The 15,104-nt window shown below is 71.5% G+C and overlaps 3 protein-coding genes across 8 annotated transcripts; all 3 read right to left on the bottom strand.

Moving 5' to 3' along the window:
- Window positions 1-294: 294 nt before the first annotated feature.
- On the bottom strand, window positions 295-7,622 carry TIMELESS (timeless circadian regulator). Of its 6 annotated transcripts, none has more exons than XM_051776691.1 (29): window positions 7,593-7,622; window positions 6,919-7,056; window positions 6,694-6,847; window positions 6,489-6,603; window positions 6,352-6,414; window positions 6,089-6,190; window positions 5,840-5,995; window positions 5,635-5,768; window positions 5,466-5,553; window positions 5,129-5,305; window positions 4,836-5,053; window positions 4,632-4,735; window positions 4,390-4,559; window positions 4,187-4,312; window positions 3,958-4,109; window positions 3,787-3,884; window positions 3,580-3,697; window positions 3,299-3,500; window positions 3,042-3,193; window positions 2,878-2,963; window positions 2,673-2,796; window positions 2,500-2,582; window positions 2,282-2,430; window positions 2,023-2,197; window positions 1,876-1,944; window positions 1,478-1,596; window positions 1,130-1,389; window positions 888-985; window positions 295-696 (listed from the first exon to the last, which is right to left on the bottom strand). In XM_051776691.1, the coding sequence occupies exons 2-29, from the start codon at window positions 7,013-7,015 to the stop codon at window positions 542-544; spliced, it is 3,744 nt and encodes a 1,247-aa protein (XP_051632651.1). In that variant the 5' UTR covers window positions 7,016-7,056; window positions 7,593-7,622; the 3' UTR covers window positions 295-541. The 6 variants fall into 6 exon arrangements, with proteins under 6 accessions (XP_051632651.1, XP_051632654.1, XP_051632653.1 ...); XM_051776694.1 differs by lacking the exon at window positions 7,593-7,622 and having other exon boundaries at window positions 1,130-1,166; window positions 1,245-1,389; window positions 6,919-7,201; XM_051776693.1 differs by lacking the exon at window positions 7,593-7,622 and having other exon boundaries at window positions 1,130-1,169; window positions 1,245-1,389; window positions 6,919-7,201.
- Window positions 7,623-8,216: 594 nt separating this feature from the next.
- Window positions 8,217-10,491, bottom strand: LOC127466095 (lens fiber major intrinsic protein). Its single transcript, XM_051776703.1, has 4 exons — window positions 9,748-10,491; window positions 9,069-9,233; window positions 8,890-8,970; window positions 8,217-8,518 (listed from the first exon to the last, which is right to left on the bottom strand). Exons 1-4 carry the CDS (start codon window positions 10,489-10,491, stop codon window positions 8,300-8,302), a joined length of 1,209 nt encoding a protein of 402 aa, XP_051632663.1. The 3' UTR covers window positions 8,217-8,299.
- A 605-nt stretch (window positions 10,492-11,096) lies between these two features.
- Window positions 11,097-15,092, bottom strand: LOC127466094 (nascent polypeptide-associated complex subunit alpha, muscle-specific form-like). Its single transcript, XM_051776702.1, has 6 exons — window positions 13,596-15,092; window positions 12,860-13,097; window positions 11,999-12,320; window positions 11,743-11,886; window positions 11,587-11,667; window positions 11,097-11,315 (listed from the first exon to the last, which is right to left on the bottom strand). The coding sequence occupies exons 1-6, from the start codon at window positions 14,158-14,160 to the stop codon at window positions 11,106-11,108; spliced, it is 1,560 nt and encodes a 519-aa protein (XP_051632662.1). The 5' UTR covers window positions 14,161-15,092; the 3' UTR covers window positions 11,097-11,105.
- Between the last annotated feature and the right edge of the window lie 12 nt (window positions 15,093-15,104).

The following is a 15,104-nucleotide window of genomic DNA, read 5'->3' on the forward strand; positions in this document are numbered from 1 at the left end:
AGGCGGGAGAAGGGCAGAGCCCCGTCAGCCCCCTGCGGCCACAGCCCCCTGTGACCCCCCGGTGTCCCCAGCTCACCCACTCGCCGCTGTCACTGTTCCTTGCCCTGGCCAGGTGCCACTGTCCTTTGCCCCGTGCGGCCCCTTTGGCCCCTTTATAGCCACTGTTATCAGGGGGTTGCGACACGCGGGGCCCGGTGCAGGGACAAGGACCAGGGACGGGGCACTCCCTGTGGCCAGAGCGGTTTGACCCCCCCAGCTCCAGCTCCCTCCAGCCCCACACACCAAGGAAGGGCAAGAATCACGTTTGTTTATTTGGGTCCTATCCAGATTTAAAAGGTTTAAAAGGAAAACAAACCCAAACAGCTCAGAAAAATGGGAGTTTGGGGCAAAACAGGGAGATGAAGACACCAGGGGAAAGGGATGGGGGGGCAGCAACTGGCTGCTTGTGCAGCCCTTAAAAACAGGATCAAAACCTGCAGAAAACCTGCAGAAACCCCAGGAAACAGCTCAGGGCCTGGGCCTGGCAGACAAGGGAAGCCCCTCAACCCTCCTCCTCCTCCTCCTCGTCCTCCTCCAGGCAGCGGACTCGCTTCCGCCTCCCCCGGGGCTGTGGGTCCTCATCCTCCTCATCCTCCTCGGAGCAGGGGGCTGCAGGGGCCAGCCCGGGACCTGTGGGTGGAGGAAGAGGGGAGGGAGCTGAGCCCCCAGCCAGGGGGTGAGGGCAGTGGGGGTACACCCCTGTCCCTCCGCCGCCTCCCCAGCCCAAGGGATGGGGCAAAGGAGCTGGGGACAGGACAACCACGACCCAGCAGTGCCCTGTGCCCAGCTCCTGGTGACACCCAGAGCCCCCTCAGCCCCACAGGAGAGAGCAGAGGGGCTGAACTCACCTGAGCTCCCGCCGTCCTCATCCTCACTGTCGAGCTCCCGGCGCCTCTTGGTGCCCGACTGCACCGGGCTGGGGACGGGGACAGGGACCGGCTCCTCGCTGCAGCCACGGGGACAGGGGTTGGCACCGCTCAGCCCCACACTGGGAGAGCACAGGGGGCCAAATCCCCTCCCCAGGCAGGGGGAAGACCCCTCAAATCAGGAAGAAGAGACCCCCAGCTCAGGGCCAGGATCCTGATCTCACCTCTCCGAGTCCGATCCCAGCTCTGCCGGCAGCTGTTCTGCTGAGGGGCACAAGGAGAGGGGCTCGGGGCCGTCCCCACTGGTGGAGGTCCCACACCCCCAGCCCGGCCCCTCACCTGGACCTGGGTCCTGGGGGCACTGGGGTGGCTCTGGCAGGTCCCGGGGGGCCCCTGAGGGGTCGGGGCCGTGGTGGGCGACGGAGGCGGCCGCGCGTCGGAGCTGCCGCGGGGTGAGGGCAGCTGGGATGCGCCAGAAGGATTCCTGGGAAGAGAGGGGAGGTGCTGCAGGGCTGTGCCAGGAGCGAGGGGACAGGCACAGGGTGGGCACGGGGTGGGCACAGGGAGCTCACCTGCTCGCTGGCGGGGGGCCGCAGCCCCAGCTGCCGCAGCAGGCGCTGGAAGCGCCGATCCTCCATGGCATCCTCGTTCTCCTCCGCCAGCGGCACCAGCGGCACCGGGTGGGACACGCCTGGGCCGAGAGCACCGGCAGTGGGACCCCCGAGCCCGCGGTCCCCCTGAGGCCCCCATCACTGTCCTCCTCATGGTCCCCCGGCCCCCCCTCTCACCATCCTCCTCTCGGTCCCCCCGACCCCCCCTCTCACCATCCTCCTCTCGGTCCCCCTGACCCCCCCCTCACTGTCCTCCTCTCGGTCCCCCTGAGCCCTCCTCTCACCATCCTCCTCTTGGTCCCCCAAACCCCCCCCCTCTCACCATCCTCCTCTCGGTCCCCCAAACCCCCCCCTCTCACCGTCCTCCTCTCGGTCCCCCGCCGCCCTCCTCAGACAGTTCTCCAGCCACCGCAGGGGCCCGGCCAGGCCTGGGGACAGCAGGAGGTGACACAGGGTCCAGCCCTGGAGCCGAGCCCAACCAGGGGGGCTCAGAACCCCTCGCCCACCTTCCTGATGCAGACGCTGAGCCAGACCCTGCCCAGCCCCTTCCTCGGGTGCCCAGTTCTCCTCCATGGGGCCTTCCTCCACTTCATCCTCCTCCTCCTCGTCCTCCTCCTCCTCGCTGTCCTCATCCTCTGCTGAGCTGTCCTGGGCTGGCACAGCCGGGACACCGGTGGCAGCCTGTGGGGACCAGCCGTGTTCGGGTGCCTGGGGTGGAGCAGCACCCACTGGGCACAGCCCAGGACCCCCCAGCCCCCCTTTTACCGTCCCGGGGCCGTGGCCGTGGCTCTTCCTCCGGCGTTTCTTGTACAGCTCCTTGCGCTCCGACACCAGCCCCAGCCCCAGCAGCTTCTCCACCACCCGAGCCCGCGACCGCCGCGCTGTCAGGTGCTTCATGATGTTCCCCAGGACATCTGTGGGGCAGGGGGTCAGGGTGGGGGGCACAGGGGCCGCCTCCCCCTGCTCACCCCGGCCCCTCTCACCGTCCGAGCCCTGGAATTCCTCAAAAAGCCGCGTCAGCTCCTCCTCCTGCTCCTGAGTCCACAGCACGATGCGGGTGCCCTTCCTGGGGGGGGACACGGCTGTGGGTCCCTGCCCGGGGTGAGGTGGGTCCCTGCCCCGGCCCGGGGGTCCCCCGTGGGGATCCCTGACCCACCTCTCCCGTGGGAAGTCCCTGGCACTGCTGGCCAGCCCCATCCGCACCAGCTGCTTCACCACCTGCCTCCGCGTCCGCCCGGGACTCGGGAGATGGGCCAGGATGGCAGCGATGATGTCCTCACCTGGGGAGCAGGAGGTGCAGGGATAGAGCCCCCCTGCCCCCCGGGGGTCCCACTGCCCCCCCACCCCGGGTCCTTTGGTACCTTCCACCTCCTTGTACTTCCAGTACAGCTCCCGCAGCTCCTGCTCTTCCTGGGGGGTCCAGGGGGGGACCCGGCTCCTGGGAGCCCTGGGCCGAGGCAGAGGGGGGTGAGGGGAGAGGAGGGGGGTTTGGGGGGGTTACAGCCCCCTCCCCGACCCCACTCACTCCTCTCCCTCCTGCAGGGAGCCGTAGCCCTTGGTCATCTCGTAGACGGCCGTCGGGTTCTTCCAGAAGAGCAGCTCCACAAAGGCCTTTTTGTTGGTGGCCGCCAGCGCAAAGAACTTGCCCAGGATGAACTTGGCCAAGGCCACCAGCTCCTGGGGACGGCGGGAGGGACAGTGGGACTGGCGGTCGTGGGGACGCAGCAGGGCCGGGGACGTGGGGACAGACCCCGCCCCGGGGGGCTCGGGGGTCCCACTGACCTGGTGGGCGCCGGCGGCGGGGTCGCTGAGCAGGCGGTGGAAGAGGGCGAAGAGGGAGAGCTGGAAGAGCAGCGGCTCCATGCGCAGGTCGCGGGCCAGGCGGTGCAGCAGCCGCGCGGCGCAGTGGTTGGTGCGGGGGCTGTTCCGCGCGTACCCCCGCAGCAGCAGCACCAGTGCCCGCACCACGGGGGCACAGGCGAACCTGCCACGGCCCCCCGTGAGCACAGCCGCCCCAGGGAGGGACCCCCCGTGCGCCCCCGGGGCCACCCAACCCCTCTCACCGCTTCAGGTAGTCAAGGAAGTTGAATTCCTTCTCTGACACTTGCACTGTCTCCTCCTCCTCTTCTTCATCCTCCTCTTCCTCGTCCTCCGGCTCCTCGGGCTCAGGGGGCGCGTTCCCTGCGGTGAGACATGCTGAGGGTCCCCAAAGCTCTCTCCCTTCTGGCCCAGAGCTCTCCCCCTCCCTGGTGCCAGAGCTGGGCACTCACGGGGCAGGGGAGCGACGAGGATCTCCCGCAGCAGCCGGGTCTCCTCAGGCGGCCCCGCGTCAGCAGCTCCGAACACGTCCCCCTCGGGCCAGACGTCCCTGGGGGCGGGGGGGACAGGCTGGCACCGTGTCCCCCACCCCGGGGACGGGATGGGAGTTGCGGTGCCGGTACCTGGCGGAGCGGAGCAGCCTCAGGGCCTGGGGCACCTGGGAACGCCGCAGGCAGCCCTGGATCCGCAGCAGAGCCTCCGCGCGCTGCTCCTCCACCGGCGTCTCCGAGGCGGCGTCGAAGGGCACCACGTCCTCGGGGAGGGGCACCTCGCCCTGCGGCGGGACAGCGTCACCCCACGCCCCGCCAAGACCCCCAGAGGTCCCCGTGGGGCCAGACCCTTCCCTGGTACCTCCAGGCAGGCCTGGAGCTGCGGGGCCAATCCTGCCCACAGCTCCTCCAGCTCCGCGGTGCTGGGTGGCGGCGGGGCGAGGGCCGTGGGTGCCCGTGGCTTTTTCTTCCTGCGGACACGTTTGCTCTGGGGGGGCAAAAACAGGCTCGGGAGGGGCTGCCCGGCCCCCCAGGGTCCCCCTCGGCGGGGCAGCCGTGCCCCACCTGCACCACGAGGCTGGCACGGCCGCGGCAGAAGCGCTCCAGCATGCGGAGGAAGAGGTGGGCCGTCTCCACCAGGTCCCGCAGGAAGCTGCGCGGCTGCTTGGTCTCGTCAAACTTGCGGAAGAGCGTCAGGAAGAGCTCCCGGTATTCCATCAGGTAGAAGATGTTGCCTGGGGAGGAGGGGGGGGTCAGTGGGATCAGACACCCCACCCTAGGACGGGCGGAGGGACAGAGGGACTCACTCTTGATGACCTGGCTGCTGTCCCGCACCGCCTGCTCGGGGGACCGGTCCATCTCCTGCACCGTCCGCAGCAGCTCCTGGTACGCCTTCAGGGCCAGGTGCATCCTGGGGACGGCAGTGTGGTGGCCCCAGGTGCCCAGGGAGCCCCAGACACCACGGGGTGTCCCAGATGCCCAGGGGGGTCCCAGGTGCCCAGGGTGCTCACCTGCGGACCCAGGTTGTTGCCTCCTTCTTGTCCATCAGGGCCATCTCGTAGTATTTGGTGAGGTTCTGCTCAATGAAGTGGAAGGCACGGACACTCACCGTCTCCGACACCAGCTCCGGGCGGAAACCGCGGCGCCGGTTGAAGGCCATGAAGAAGGCGGTGGCCCACAGGTAATAGGTCTCATCGTGCTGCTGAGCCTTCTCCCTCACCAGCTGGTCCTGGGGGGGGCAGGAGGGTGGTCAGAGGAGTTCCCACAGCCCGGGGAGGGGGTCCCGGCCCCCCCGGCTGCTCACCTTGACCAGCAGCATCAGGCGGTTGTAGCAGCCCTCCAGGAAGTCCTGGCAGAAGTGGCGCAGGAAGAGCCGGACGTTGCGGGCGGAGCGGCGGGAGGGCTCGGATTCGGGGGCCGCCTGGCGCCGCCGGGGCACCCGCTGGGGCTCCTTGCCCAGGTCGTGGCTGTAGCTCTTCAGCTGTGGGGGACGAGCTGCCAGACTTACACCCCAGTGGCGTCATCCCTGTGCCACCCACCACATCTCCATCCCCTGTGCCCCCTCCTGTGCCCCCCACCATGTCCCCATCCTGGTGCCCTCTGCCACGTCCCAGGCCCCGTGCCCCTGTTCCTGCACTCACGTTGTGCAGCCCTTTGTGGAACACGACATCCCGGTCCCCGATCGACTTCAGGCCCCGCAGGACGTAGGAGCCGCCGAAGCGGGAGTGCCTGGGCAGAGGGACAGGGGGCTGAGCGGTGCCGGCCCCGCCACGGGGTCCCAGCCCTGCCACGGGGGTCCCCCCTCCTCACCTGGACGGGCGCTGCAGTGCCCGGGCCCTCTTCTCCGCCAGCTCCCGCTGCCGCAGCGTCTCCAGCTCCCGCGTGTCCTCCCCGTGCTCGGCGCCCGCCGGCCCCTGTCCCAGCGCCGCCAGCTCCTCCGGGTTCTGCCAGCAGCTCCGTCAGCTTTGTGGGGTCCCCGGGGGGGCCCTGCCCCGCCGGCCCCTCCCCGGCTCACCTGGTCTCGGAACATGAGGGAGATGATCTCCAGGACGTGCAGGGCCCATTGCTGCTCCACCTGGGCGCTGGCCAGGAACTTGAGCAGGTCGTCCATGCCGCTGATGTGCAGCGCCCACAGCACCCGGTCGTGCACGCTGGCGTCCCCGTCCACGCCCTGGGGGCACGGTGGGTGGGGAGTGGGGGTCTCCACAGAGCCATGGCGGCCCCAGACTTGCTGGGGAGGCGGGGAAGGGCCCCGTCCCGGTACCTGCTCCTCCGTGGGGTCCGGGGGGACGTGCAGCACATTGCGCAGCAGCAGCAGGATCCTCTCGATCAGCAGCGTGTCCTCCTCCTGTCGCTGCTCCCAGTCCTGGGGGGATGGAGCTGTCAGAGCCCCCCGTAGCCCCCACAGGGTCCTCCAGCAGGGACAGACCCTGCAGCCCCCACAGGGTGCCCCAGCAGGGACAGACCCTGCAGCCCCCACAGGGTCCTCCAGCAGGGACAGACCCCACAGCCCCCTCAGGGACTCACCAGCTGCAGGAGGTCGTAGAGCTTCTCACTGAGCACCACGAAAACCTTCTCGCTGGCGAAAGCCTGCAGAGAGCCCACATGAGTGAGGGGCCTGTGGGCAGAGACATCACCCAGGGCCCTGTCCCAGGCAGACTCACCTCCTTGTAGGCCTGCAGGTAGGACAACACCTGGAGAAAGTGGTGCCGGGAGGCTGCATCCGCGGGCACCTTCCCGAAGCAGAGCAGGGCCGGCTGCGTCAGGTTCACCATCAGCCTGCGAGCGGGTGGAGGGCTGTGAGGGACCCCTGCTCTGCAAGGAGCCCCCACAGGGCCACCCCCTGTCCCCAGACCTGTCCCCCAGTACCTGACGATGGCATCGAAGAGCACCTTGTCCTGCGGGTACTGCACCAGGATGGGCAGGAGGTCGTTCTGCAGGATCTGGGCTGCCCCCAGCTGCTGCCGCACGTCCCGGGTCTCGTCCTCATGGCGCAGGTACCGGATCAGGTCCTTGACGCTCTCTGGGGGGACACGGGGTCGTGAGTCCCCACGACCCCCGGCACCCCCTGTCCCCCCCCCGGCTCCCACCTACCCAGGCAATCGGGCTCCCGGTGGTAGACTTCACCCTCCAGGTAGCCCAGGGCGCTGCAGGTGGCCAGGAGCTCGCAGTTCATCATGTACCAGTCCATGCAGCGCGGGGCTGCACACCGGTACCGGCACCGGGGGCCGCCTGCGGGGCACCGTCAGCGCCGCCGGGTACGCCCGGTCTGGGGTCCTCCGGGACCTCCCGCCCGTCCCGGGCTCCCGCGATACCGCCCCACCTGTCGGTCCCAGTCCCCCTCCATGCCAGAGCACCCCGCTTGTCCCGGTCCGCGCCGATTCCGGTGGCGGATTCCCGATCCCGGAGCATCCCCCAGTGCCAGTCCCCTCCAATGCCGACGAACCGCTCAGTCCCGGCCCCGCCCTATACCGGCCCACCCCACAGCCCCGGGCCGCCCCGATCCCAGAGCACCCCCTGCTCCCGGTGGTCCATGATCGCCGCCCCCCGATCCCGGAGCACCTCCCAGACCTCGGTACCCCCCCCGATCCCGGAGCACCTCCCAGACCCCGGTACCCCCCTCGATCCCGGAGCACCCCGCGACCCCGCATTCCCCCGGGCCGGTACGGGTTGCCCCCGGCCCACCGCGAACCCCGATCACCCCGCAGCCCCCGGCGCCCCCTGATCCCGGACTCCCCCGACCCCGATGCCCCCCGGTCCCCGCTCACCGCCGCCCCGTCCCCGCCGCTCCCGCGGTCCCGGCGCGGAGGCGGCGTTACACAACCGGCCCAGTTCCCGCGGAGCGAGGCCCCGCCCCGCGCGCGCCCTTCAAGGGGCAACTTCACTCCTGCTCTCTGTGGGCCCTCTCACCCCCCCCCTACTCCCCAGCCCGCCGCCCACCACGGGTGCGGACCAGCGCAGCGATGCCTCGCCGTGCCCCGCCGACCCCTCCCCTCGACCCCCGCCCCGCGGCGCGGAAGGGGGGGCACACACAGAGCTCTCTCTGAGGGGACGAGGCGCAAAGGAGGCGTTGCCCTTTTAAGAGCGGCGCTGGCTGGGCGTGGCCTCGCCGCGGGCGCGGGAACGGGCGGCACCTCCCGCCACCTCCGCGCGGTGCCCGGGGGGGCTCCGGTGCGTGTCCCCCCCTCCGGTCCCTCCCGGATCCCGGCGCCGGGCACGGCCGCGAGCGGTTACCAAAATAAAAGAGCAGGTTTAATTCACCGAACACAGAAGTCCCGCCGCGGCGGGGCGGGGCGGCCCCGGCCCGGTACGGGCGGCGGCCCCGGGCAGCCCGGTGCCCGGTTGCCGGCAGCGGGGGCCCCGCCGCCGCCCGCCCGCCGCGCCGCGCCGCACACACACGCACCACACGCACCGCGGCGGCCCCGTCACAGCAAAGCAGCGGCGGGCGCGGGGCCGCGCTCCGGGACGGGCCCCGTTACAGCCCCTGCGTCTTCAGCTCCAGCGGCTCTGCCGGCGGCTCGGGCGGCGGCTCGGCGACAGCGGTGACGGCGGCGGCGGCGGGGACGGTGACGGCGGGCGGCTCTCCCTTGAGGGCGGCCAGGCGCTCGGCCAGGCTGCGCGGCCGCGGGCACAGCGCGAACTCGTACAGCACCGCGCCCAGCGCCGCGCCCAGCAGCGGGCCCGCCCAGTACACCTGCGGGGGGGCGGCGTGGGCACCGGCACCCGGGGGGCCCGGCCCCCCCGCCCCCCGAGGCACGGCACCCTCACCGCCGACCCCCGGGGCCGCGGGCACCCGGTGAGCGGGGGGGCGACCGCGTGTCCCGCCCCCGGGATATCGGGGGGGGGGGGGCAGGACCTGCCCCCCGGTGAGCAGCGGGAGCCGCATCCCCACCAGGATACCGGGGGGCAACAGCTCTGGGGGTCCACCAACGCCCCGGGGCGCTGCTGTCACCGCGGTGACACCGGCCCGGCGGGGACACGGGGGCTGGGGCAGGGGGGGGACAAGCAGGGAGGGACTGGGGGGGCCCGGGGCGGGTCTGGGGGTCCCCGTCCCCCCCCACTTACCCAGTGGTTGGTGAAGTCGCGGGTGATGACGGCGGGGGCGAAGGAGCGAGCGGGGTTCATGCCGGCGCCCGTGTAGTGGATCTGCGGGAGAACGGGGCGCTGGGGGGCTGGACAGCAGCCCCCCGGGTCTCGCTCAGCCCCCGGGGTCCGGGCAGGGGGGTCCCCGCGGCCGCCCTTACCCCGAAGAGGTGGCCGAGGGCGAGGGAGAAGCCGACGGGCACGGCGGCCATGCCCGGGCGCCCGTCGTGACGGTCGTCGAAGCTGGCGAAGACGCAGAGGACGAACTGGGCTGTCAGGAGCACCTCCACCACCGTGCCCTGGCCTGGGCCCACGCCGGGGTGAAGCTACACGGGGAGGGGGGCTAAACATCCTGCAGAGATGCTTCCCCGATCCCCCCAGCACCCCAATCCCCCCCTCGTTGTCCCTCCACACCCCCCAACCCCACTGTACCCCAAATCCCTTCTTGCCCCAAACCCCTCCCAGACACCCAGCCCCCATTACTGTGCCACACCACCCCAAAACCAAAAACACCTCTTGGACCCCCCAATCACCTCTGAACACCTCAACTCCCCATCACAGCCCCATGGTACCCCAAAACACCTCCTGGACCCCCCCCAATCTCCAATCTGCCCCCTCGCCCCAACACATCTGAACCCCTCAACCCCCCATTATAGCCCCACGGTATCCCAGACCCCAAAACACCTCCTGGACCCTCCAGCCCCCCATTAACCGCCCCAAACACCTCTGAACCCCTCAACCCCCCAGTACAACCCGAGCCCCACTCCCCCTCCCCGCCCCACAGTCCCCCAGCCCCGCAGACACCCCCAGCCCCCCCGGCCCCCCGGTGTCCCCGCTCACCGCGTTGAGGCCGAGGGTGCCGCGGACGGGGGCCGGGGTCACCCCGTAGAGCACCCCAGCCCCGGCCAGCGCGCCCAGCACCTGGGCCAGCAGGAAGCCCACGGTGCGGGCCACGGAGAGCTGCGAGGCCAGCATGAAGGCCAGCGTGATGGCCGGGTTGACGTGGCCGCCGCTGACATGGCCCAGCGCCTGCACCAGGGTGGCCTGGGCCAGCCCGAAGGCCAGGGCGGACCCCACGACGCTGGGGGGGCCCGGGGCCCAGCGCAGGGAGGCCCCCAGCCCCAGCAGGGCATAGAGGAAGCTGCCCAGGAACTCGGCCAGGACGGCCCTCCAGAAGGAGGACGAGCGCAGCTCCCGCATGGCCTGGCCCCGCTGCCCTCCACGGCCCCGCTCCCCTCCCCGGGGGCCGCCCGTGCCCACCTTTATAAGGCCCCCCCGGGCCAGCCCCGGGGGTGGGATCCCACCTCTGCCACCCCCCCTTAACCGCTTCGCTGCCCAGGGCAGGGGACGGGTGACACGCAGCAAGGAACCCCCCACGAGCCCCCCCGGGACAGCCCTGTGGCACCCCCTGATAGCGGGGACCCCCCCAGAGCTGTGCCCCCCGTCCCTGGGGTCGCCTGGGGTGGGGGGTCTGTGACCCACAGGTGCCCTCTGTGTGGTTTGGGGGACCCCCATGCTCGGGGCAGCGCCGAGGCACCTCCAACCCCCCTCCAGTGCTTTGGGGACACTTTGGGGCAACCCCATTGGGAGCCTCCCCCGCCCACAGGGGGGTCCTGGGTGGCCCCCCCCGCTTCGGCCCCGCTGGGGGCTGCGGGGGCCGCCCCCCCGGCGCTGTTGTCTGCGGGAGGGTTTATTCAGCCCGGCTTAGCGGGCGCTGAGTCCCCGGCCGGGGGGATTAGGGCTCGGCCCGGCCATTGGCGCCCGCCGGAATCTGCCGGGGCTGCAGAGGCCACCACAAAGGGCTTTGCTGTGCTCAGCGCCCCGGCACGGGACGGGCGACGGGGGGTCCCGGCCCCCACCTCGCAGGGGGGCCACAGGGAGGGGGCACCCACCCGCCGGCAGCCCCGGTGTTGTCGCGGTGCCCTCGTGGTGCGAGGGTGGTGGTCGGGACCCCCCGCCCCTCACAGCATCACTCCGCGCCCACCTGCGACCCCCAACCACCTTTAATCCTGCCGGGGGGGCAGAGAGGACAGCAAAAGGTTGGGGGGGGGCTGGAGCCATTGTGCAGGGACCCCTCATCCTCCCGGGGGGACACCCTGCCCTGGCTGCCCCCCACGGAAGGTTCTGGGCTCTGCGAGGAAACGGTGTCGGGGTGCCGAGGGTCGGTGGGGTGGGTCGGAGAGGGGGGTCCGGGGGGCTCAGGCTGTCCCCTGGTCCTGCTCAGCCGGGGGGGCTGGGGGGCCACGGGCAGAGAGTGAGGAAGGGGATGGGCTGGGGGTCTCCACCAGTGCCACGTCCCGGCAGGCGAGGCAGGCGCCCAACTTCTCCCGGGAGGCCCCGGGGGCCAGGACGAACTCGTAGGAGAGCCCGGCCAGCACCGCACCCAGCACCGGCCCCAGCCAGTACACCTGGGGGGGCACAGAGTGTTGGGGGGCTCCAGGGAGTAGGGGGGCACAGGGGGAGGGGCTGCTCAGGGGATGGGGGGACCAGGGACCCCACACCAGTGACGGGGACTGGGACAAGGTTGACCCGTCCCAGGGAGACCCACCCAAGGGAAGGGAAGACCTGGGAACCCCGTCCTGTGGTAAGGAGGGGACCACAGGGGGTCCCACTCTGCATCTGGGGGACCCACCTCCACCCTGGGGTCTCTGAGGTGACCCGGGGGTGCCCCCAACTCACCCAGTGGTGGTCCCAGACCCCGGTGACGACGGCCGGCCCCAGCACGCGGGCGGGGTTCATGCTGCCCCCCGAGAACGGCCCCTGCGGGGCACACGGTCAGGGGCTGGCGGGGTGGGGACCCCCGTGGCTGGGGGGACACTCTGGGGGGGTCCTTACCGCGGCCAGGGCGCCAGCAACCACGGCGCTGCCCAGGGCCAGCCCGGCCTGCGGGGCCGCGCGCTCGGCCGTGGCGAAGGCGGCCAGTGCCAGCTGGAAGGTGGCGAAGGTCTCCCAGGCCAGCGCCGTCCCCACCGTCCCCACCTGCAGGAGGGACACCTGTCCCCCTGTCCCGAGTGCCCCGGGATGGGCACGGGGCCAGGGACACTCACCCTGGAGACCAGGGACACTCACCCTGGGGAGCAGGGACACTCACCCTGGGGACCAGGCCGGTGCCGTCCGGCAGCGCCGTGCAGGCGGCGGCGGCGGCGAGCGAAGCCCCCGCGCACTGGGCCAGGACCGCCAGGGCCCCGCGCAGGGCCCCGAGCTTGCGGGTGCACAGCAGGGCCAGCGTGAGCGCGGGGTTGGCCTGCGGCCCCCCGAGGGTGCAGACCAGCCCCCCGGCAGCCAGCCCCCCGGCCAGCGCCGGTGCCAGGGGGCCGGGGCCCGCCGAGGCCCCCAGGACCACCCCCACGAAGATGAGGGTCCCCACGGCCTCCGCCAGCACCCCCCCGCCAGAAGCAGCCGCTGCGCAGGTCCTGGGGGCACAGGGGGGGCAGGGGGTCACCCCCCGGGCACCGCCAGGATGGGGGGACGGGGAACAGGGGGACGGGGGGCTTTGGGCATCGGGGCCCTCGGGGGGGTCCTCCAGGGGCTGGGTACTGTGCAGAGGGGGTACCTCAGGGGAGGGTCCCTTGGGGATGGAGTGCCACGGCAACGGGGTGTCCTGGGGACAGGGGACCATGGGCATGGGGGACCATGGGGACAGGGGACCATGGGCATGGGGGACCATGGGCATGGGACCCTCAGCACCCAGGCACCACGGTGAGAGCATCCTGGCAATGAGGGGCACCGGGCCAGGAGAGATGGGGGGGCTCACAGGGGGTTACGGGGATGGAAGTGGGGGCAGGAGCCACAGTGGGGGGCACACAGGGACCTCCAGTGCCAGAGCGAGAGGGTGCCGAGATGACAGGCTGGGGGGTCCCCACGAGTTAGGGGGCTACTCACCCACTCCCCACGGCAGGGAGGGACCCAGGGCTGTGGCTCTGGGGTGGGGGGGCTGTTGGCAGGGTCTTACCTCCCCAATGGCCATGGCACAGCTGTGGGCACCTCTGCTCCTGGCACTGCCACCCCCTTGGCGCAGGGCACCCCTGGGGTGCTGAGGGGCTGAGGCTGGGACAGAGCCCCGGGGGGGCTGCGGGGTCCTTGGCTCGGGTTCAGAGCATCCCCGGGTGCCATGGCAACACCTCCAGACCCTTTGGGGTGTTGCCAGGACGACTGGAGATGAAAGGCCGGGATGAAAGGCTGGGGGGGAGCTGAGGGAGAGGGGGGGGTCACACACCTGGGATGGGAATGGGAACAGGGCTGTCCCTGGGGGGAGACTGGGGGGGCTCACACAGCTGGGACAAGTGTGGGGATGGGGTCCGGGGGGGGCTAGGGGGGCAACACACCTGGGACAGGCACAGGGACAGGGTTGTCCCCTGGGGGGGTTTGGTGACACACCTGGGACAGGCACAGGGACAGGGTTGTCCCCTGGGGGGGTTTGGTGACACACCTGGGACAGGCACAGGGACAGGGCTGTCCCCATGGGGGGGTTGGTGACACACCTGGGACAGGCACAGGGACAGGGCTGTCCCCTGGGGGGGTTGGTGACACACCTGGGACAGGCACAGGGACAGGGTTGTCCCCTGGGGGGGTTTGGTGACACACCTGGGACAGGCACAGGGACAGGGCTGTCCCCATGGGGGGGTTGGTGACACACCTGGGACAGGCACAGGGACAGGGCTGTCCCCATGGGGGGGTTGGTGACACACCTGGGACAGGCACAGGGACGGGGCTGTCCCAGCCGAGCGGGTCCCCGGGGGGGCAGCAGGAGGGGTCGGGGGGAGCCCCTGTGCCCCCCCCGGGCCGTGGCTCTGCCAGCTCAGCACCGGCCCCGCACGTGGGGTGAGTCAGCGGGCGAAGGGCCTGGATCAGCACGGGGGGGGGGGCGCGGGGGGTGCTGAGCCCGGCAAAGCCAGAACAATCCGCGGCCACAAAGGGCCGGGACAGCGCGGGGACAACGGGGGGACACGGGGGCGACACACGGGGAGATGTGGGAGGGACACGTGGGGGGGACACTGGGGGGACAACGGGCCCTGCGGGGCATGGGGGGCAGCGGGGCTCCCCCACACCCTGTGGGTTCCCAGCCCCTCCCAGGCTGGGCACAGCAGCGTTGGGAACACCGGTTGTGCCCCCCAGCCCGGTTGGGGGGACCCCTGTCCTGCCCCCCAAAGCCCTGTGGGACCTCCCCATCCTGTTCCCACCCAGCCCAGGGGGTTCCCTCTCCCCTGCTCGGACCTTAAAGCCCTGTGGGACCCCCTGTCCTGCCCCTGACATTCCAGGGATGCTCTGTCACCCCACAGAGCTTCCAGGACCCCCAAGACTCCCTGTCCTGCCTCATAGACCCCCCCAGGACACCCCACTCCTGTCTTACAGATGCTCAGATGCCTGCGGATAGCCCCGAGGTGCCCCACAGACCCCCAGGACCCCCCCGTCCTGTCCTGCAGACCCCTCAAGAGTCCCAGGTGCTCCCAAGATCCCACATCCTGCCCCACAAATAACCCAGAGGCCCCCATCCTGCCCCAGAAGACCCCCCAGGTGCCTCGAGGACACCCCAATCCTGCCCTGCAGATGCTCCCAGGTGTTCCACACTGACCCACAGACCCCCGGGTGACCCCAGGACCCCCATCCTGCCCGCAGACCCCTCGGGTGCCCCCCAAGCCCCCCCATCCGCCCCCCCTGAGCCAGACTCCAAGATGGCGGCGCCCAGCGCGGCCTCAGCCAGAGTCACGTGACGGCAGAAGGGTGGTGCCAAGATGGCGATGGGGCTGTGGAACCACGTGACCGGCGCCTCCAAAATGGCCGCGCCCACGGGGCGGGCGGCGCGGGGCGGGGCGGAGGGGTAATGGCGGCGGTGGGCGGGGTTTCGCTTAAAGGGGCCGCGCGCGGTACCGGGGAACGGGGGCAAGACTGAGACCCCTCGGGGCGAGGGGAATCCGTGACACCCCCCATCGCAGGAGTGGGGCTGGGCGGGTGCAGCTCCCCCGGGGGTAGTGGCTGAGCGACCCCCCGGTTGGCGGTGGGGGGTGACGCGAGGCGTCCCCTCCGGTGTCCCCCCGGTGTCACGGGCGGGTGGAGGGGGGTCATCAGGGTAGGAGTGGGGGGGCAACATCTGGAGAGGGGCTGAGACCCTCGGAGGGGGCTGAGACACCCCCCGGGGGGTTCGTCGCTGTCGTTGGGCAGCACCGGGGGGAGCGGGGGGACACCGGGTCGGGGGGGGC

This window comes from Manacus candei, unplaced genomic scaffold (genome assembly GCF_025592945.1).
Source record: "Manacus candei isolate 608988 ecotype Guabito, Panama unplaced genomic scaffold, ASM2559294v1 h1tg000598l, whole genome shotgun sequence".
Classification (NCBI taxonomy): Eukaryota; Metazoa; Chordata; class Aves; order Passeriformes; family Pipridae; genus Manacus; species Manacus candei.

What these genes read in the sequence shown, in the direction of transcription:
- LOC127466095 (XM_051776703.1), bottom strand. Translation starts at nt 10,491, where the DNA reads ATGGGGTTGCCCCAAAGTGTCCCCAAAGCACTGGAGGGGGGTTGGAGG. An exon ending in GCACCCTCGGCCTCAACGCG is followed by an intron (nt 9,234 to 9,747) that starts GTGAGCGGGGAC and finishes CTCCCCGTGTAG; the next exon opens with CTTCACCCCGGCGTGGGCCC. An exon ending in CCCTCGGCCACCTCTTCGGG is followed by an intron (nt 8,971 to 9,068) that starts GTAAGGGCGGCC and finishes GTTCTCCCGCAG; the next exon opens with ATCCACTACACGGGCGCCGG.
- LOC127466094 (XM_051776702.1), bottom strand. Translation starts at nt 14,160, where the DNA reads ATGTCAGGGGCAGGACAGGGGGTCCCACAGGGCTTTAAGGTCCGAGCA. An exon ending in GCACCGGCCTGGTCCCCAGG is followed by an intron (nt 11,887 to 11,998) that starts GTGAGTGTCCCT and finishes TCCCTCCTGCAG; the next exon opens with GTGGGGACGGTGGGGACGGC. An exon ending in TTGCTGGCGCCCTGGCCGCG is followed by an intron (nt 11,668 to 11,742) that starts GTAAGGACCCCC and finishes TGTGCCCCGCAG; the next exon opens with GGGCCGTTCTCGGGGGGCAG.
- TIMELESS (XM_051776691.1), bottom strand. Translation starts at nt 7,015, where the DNA reads ATGGACTGGTACATGATGAACTGCGAGCTCCTGGCCACCTGCAGCGCC. An exon ending in CTCTTCGATGCCATCGTCAG is followed by an intron (nt 6,604 to 6,693) that starts GTACTGGGGGAC and finishes ACCCGCTCGCAG; the next exon opens with GCTGATGGTGAACCTGACGC. An exon ending in GAAGTACAAGGAGGTGGAAG is followed by an intron (nt 2,797 to 2,877) that starts GTACCAAAGGAC and finishes CCTGCTCCCCAG; the next exon opens with GTGAGGACATCATCGCTGCC.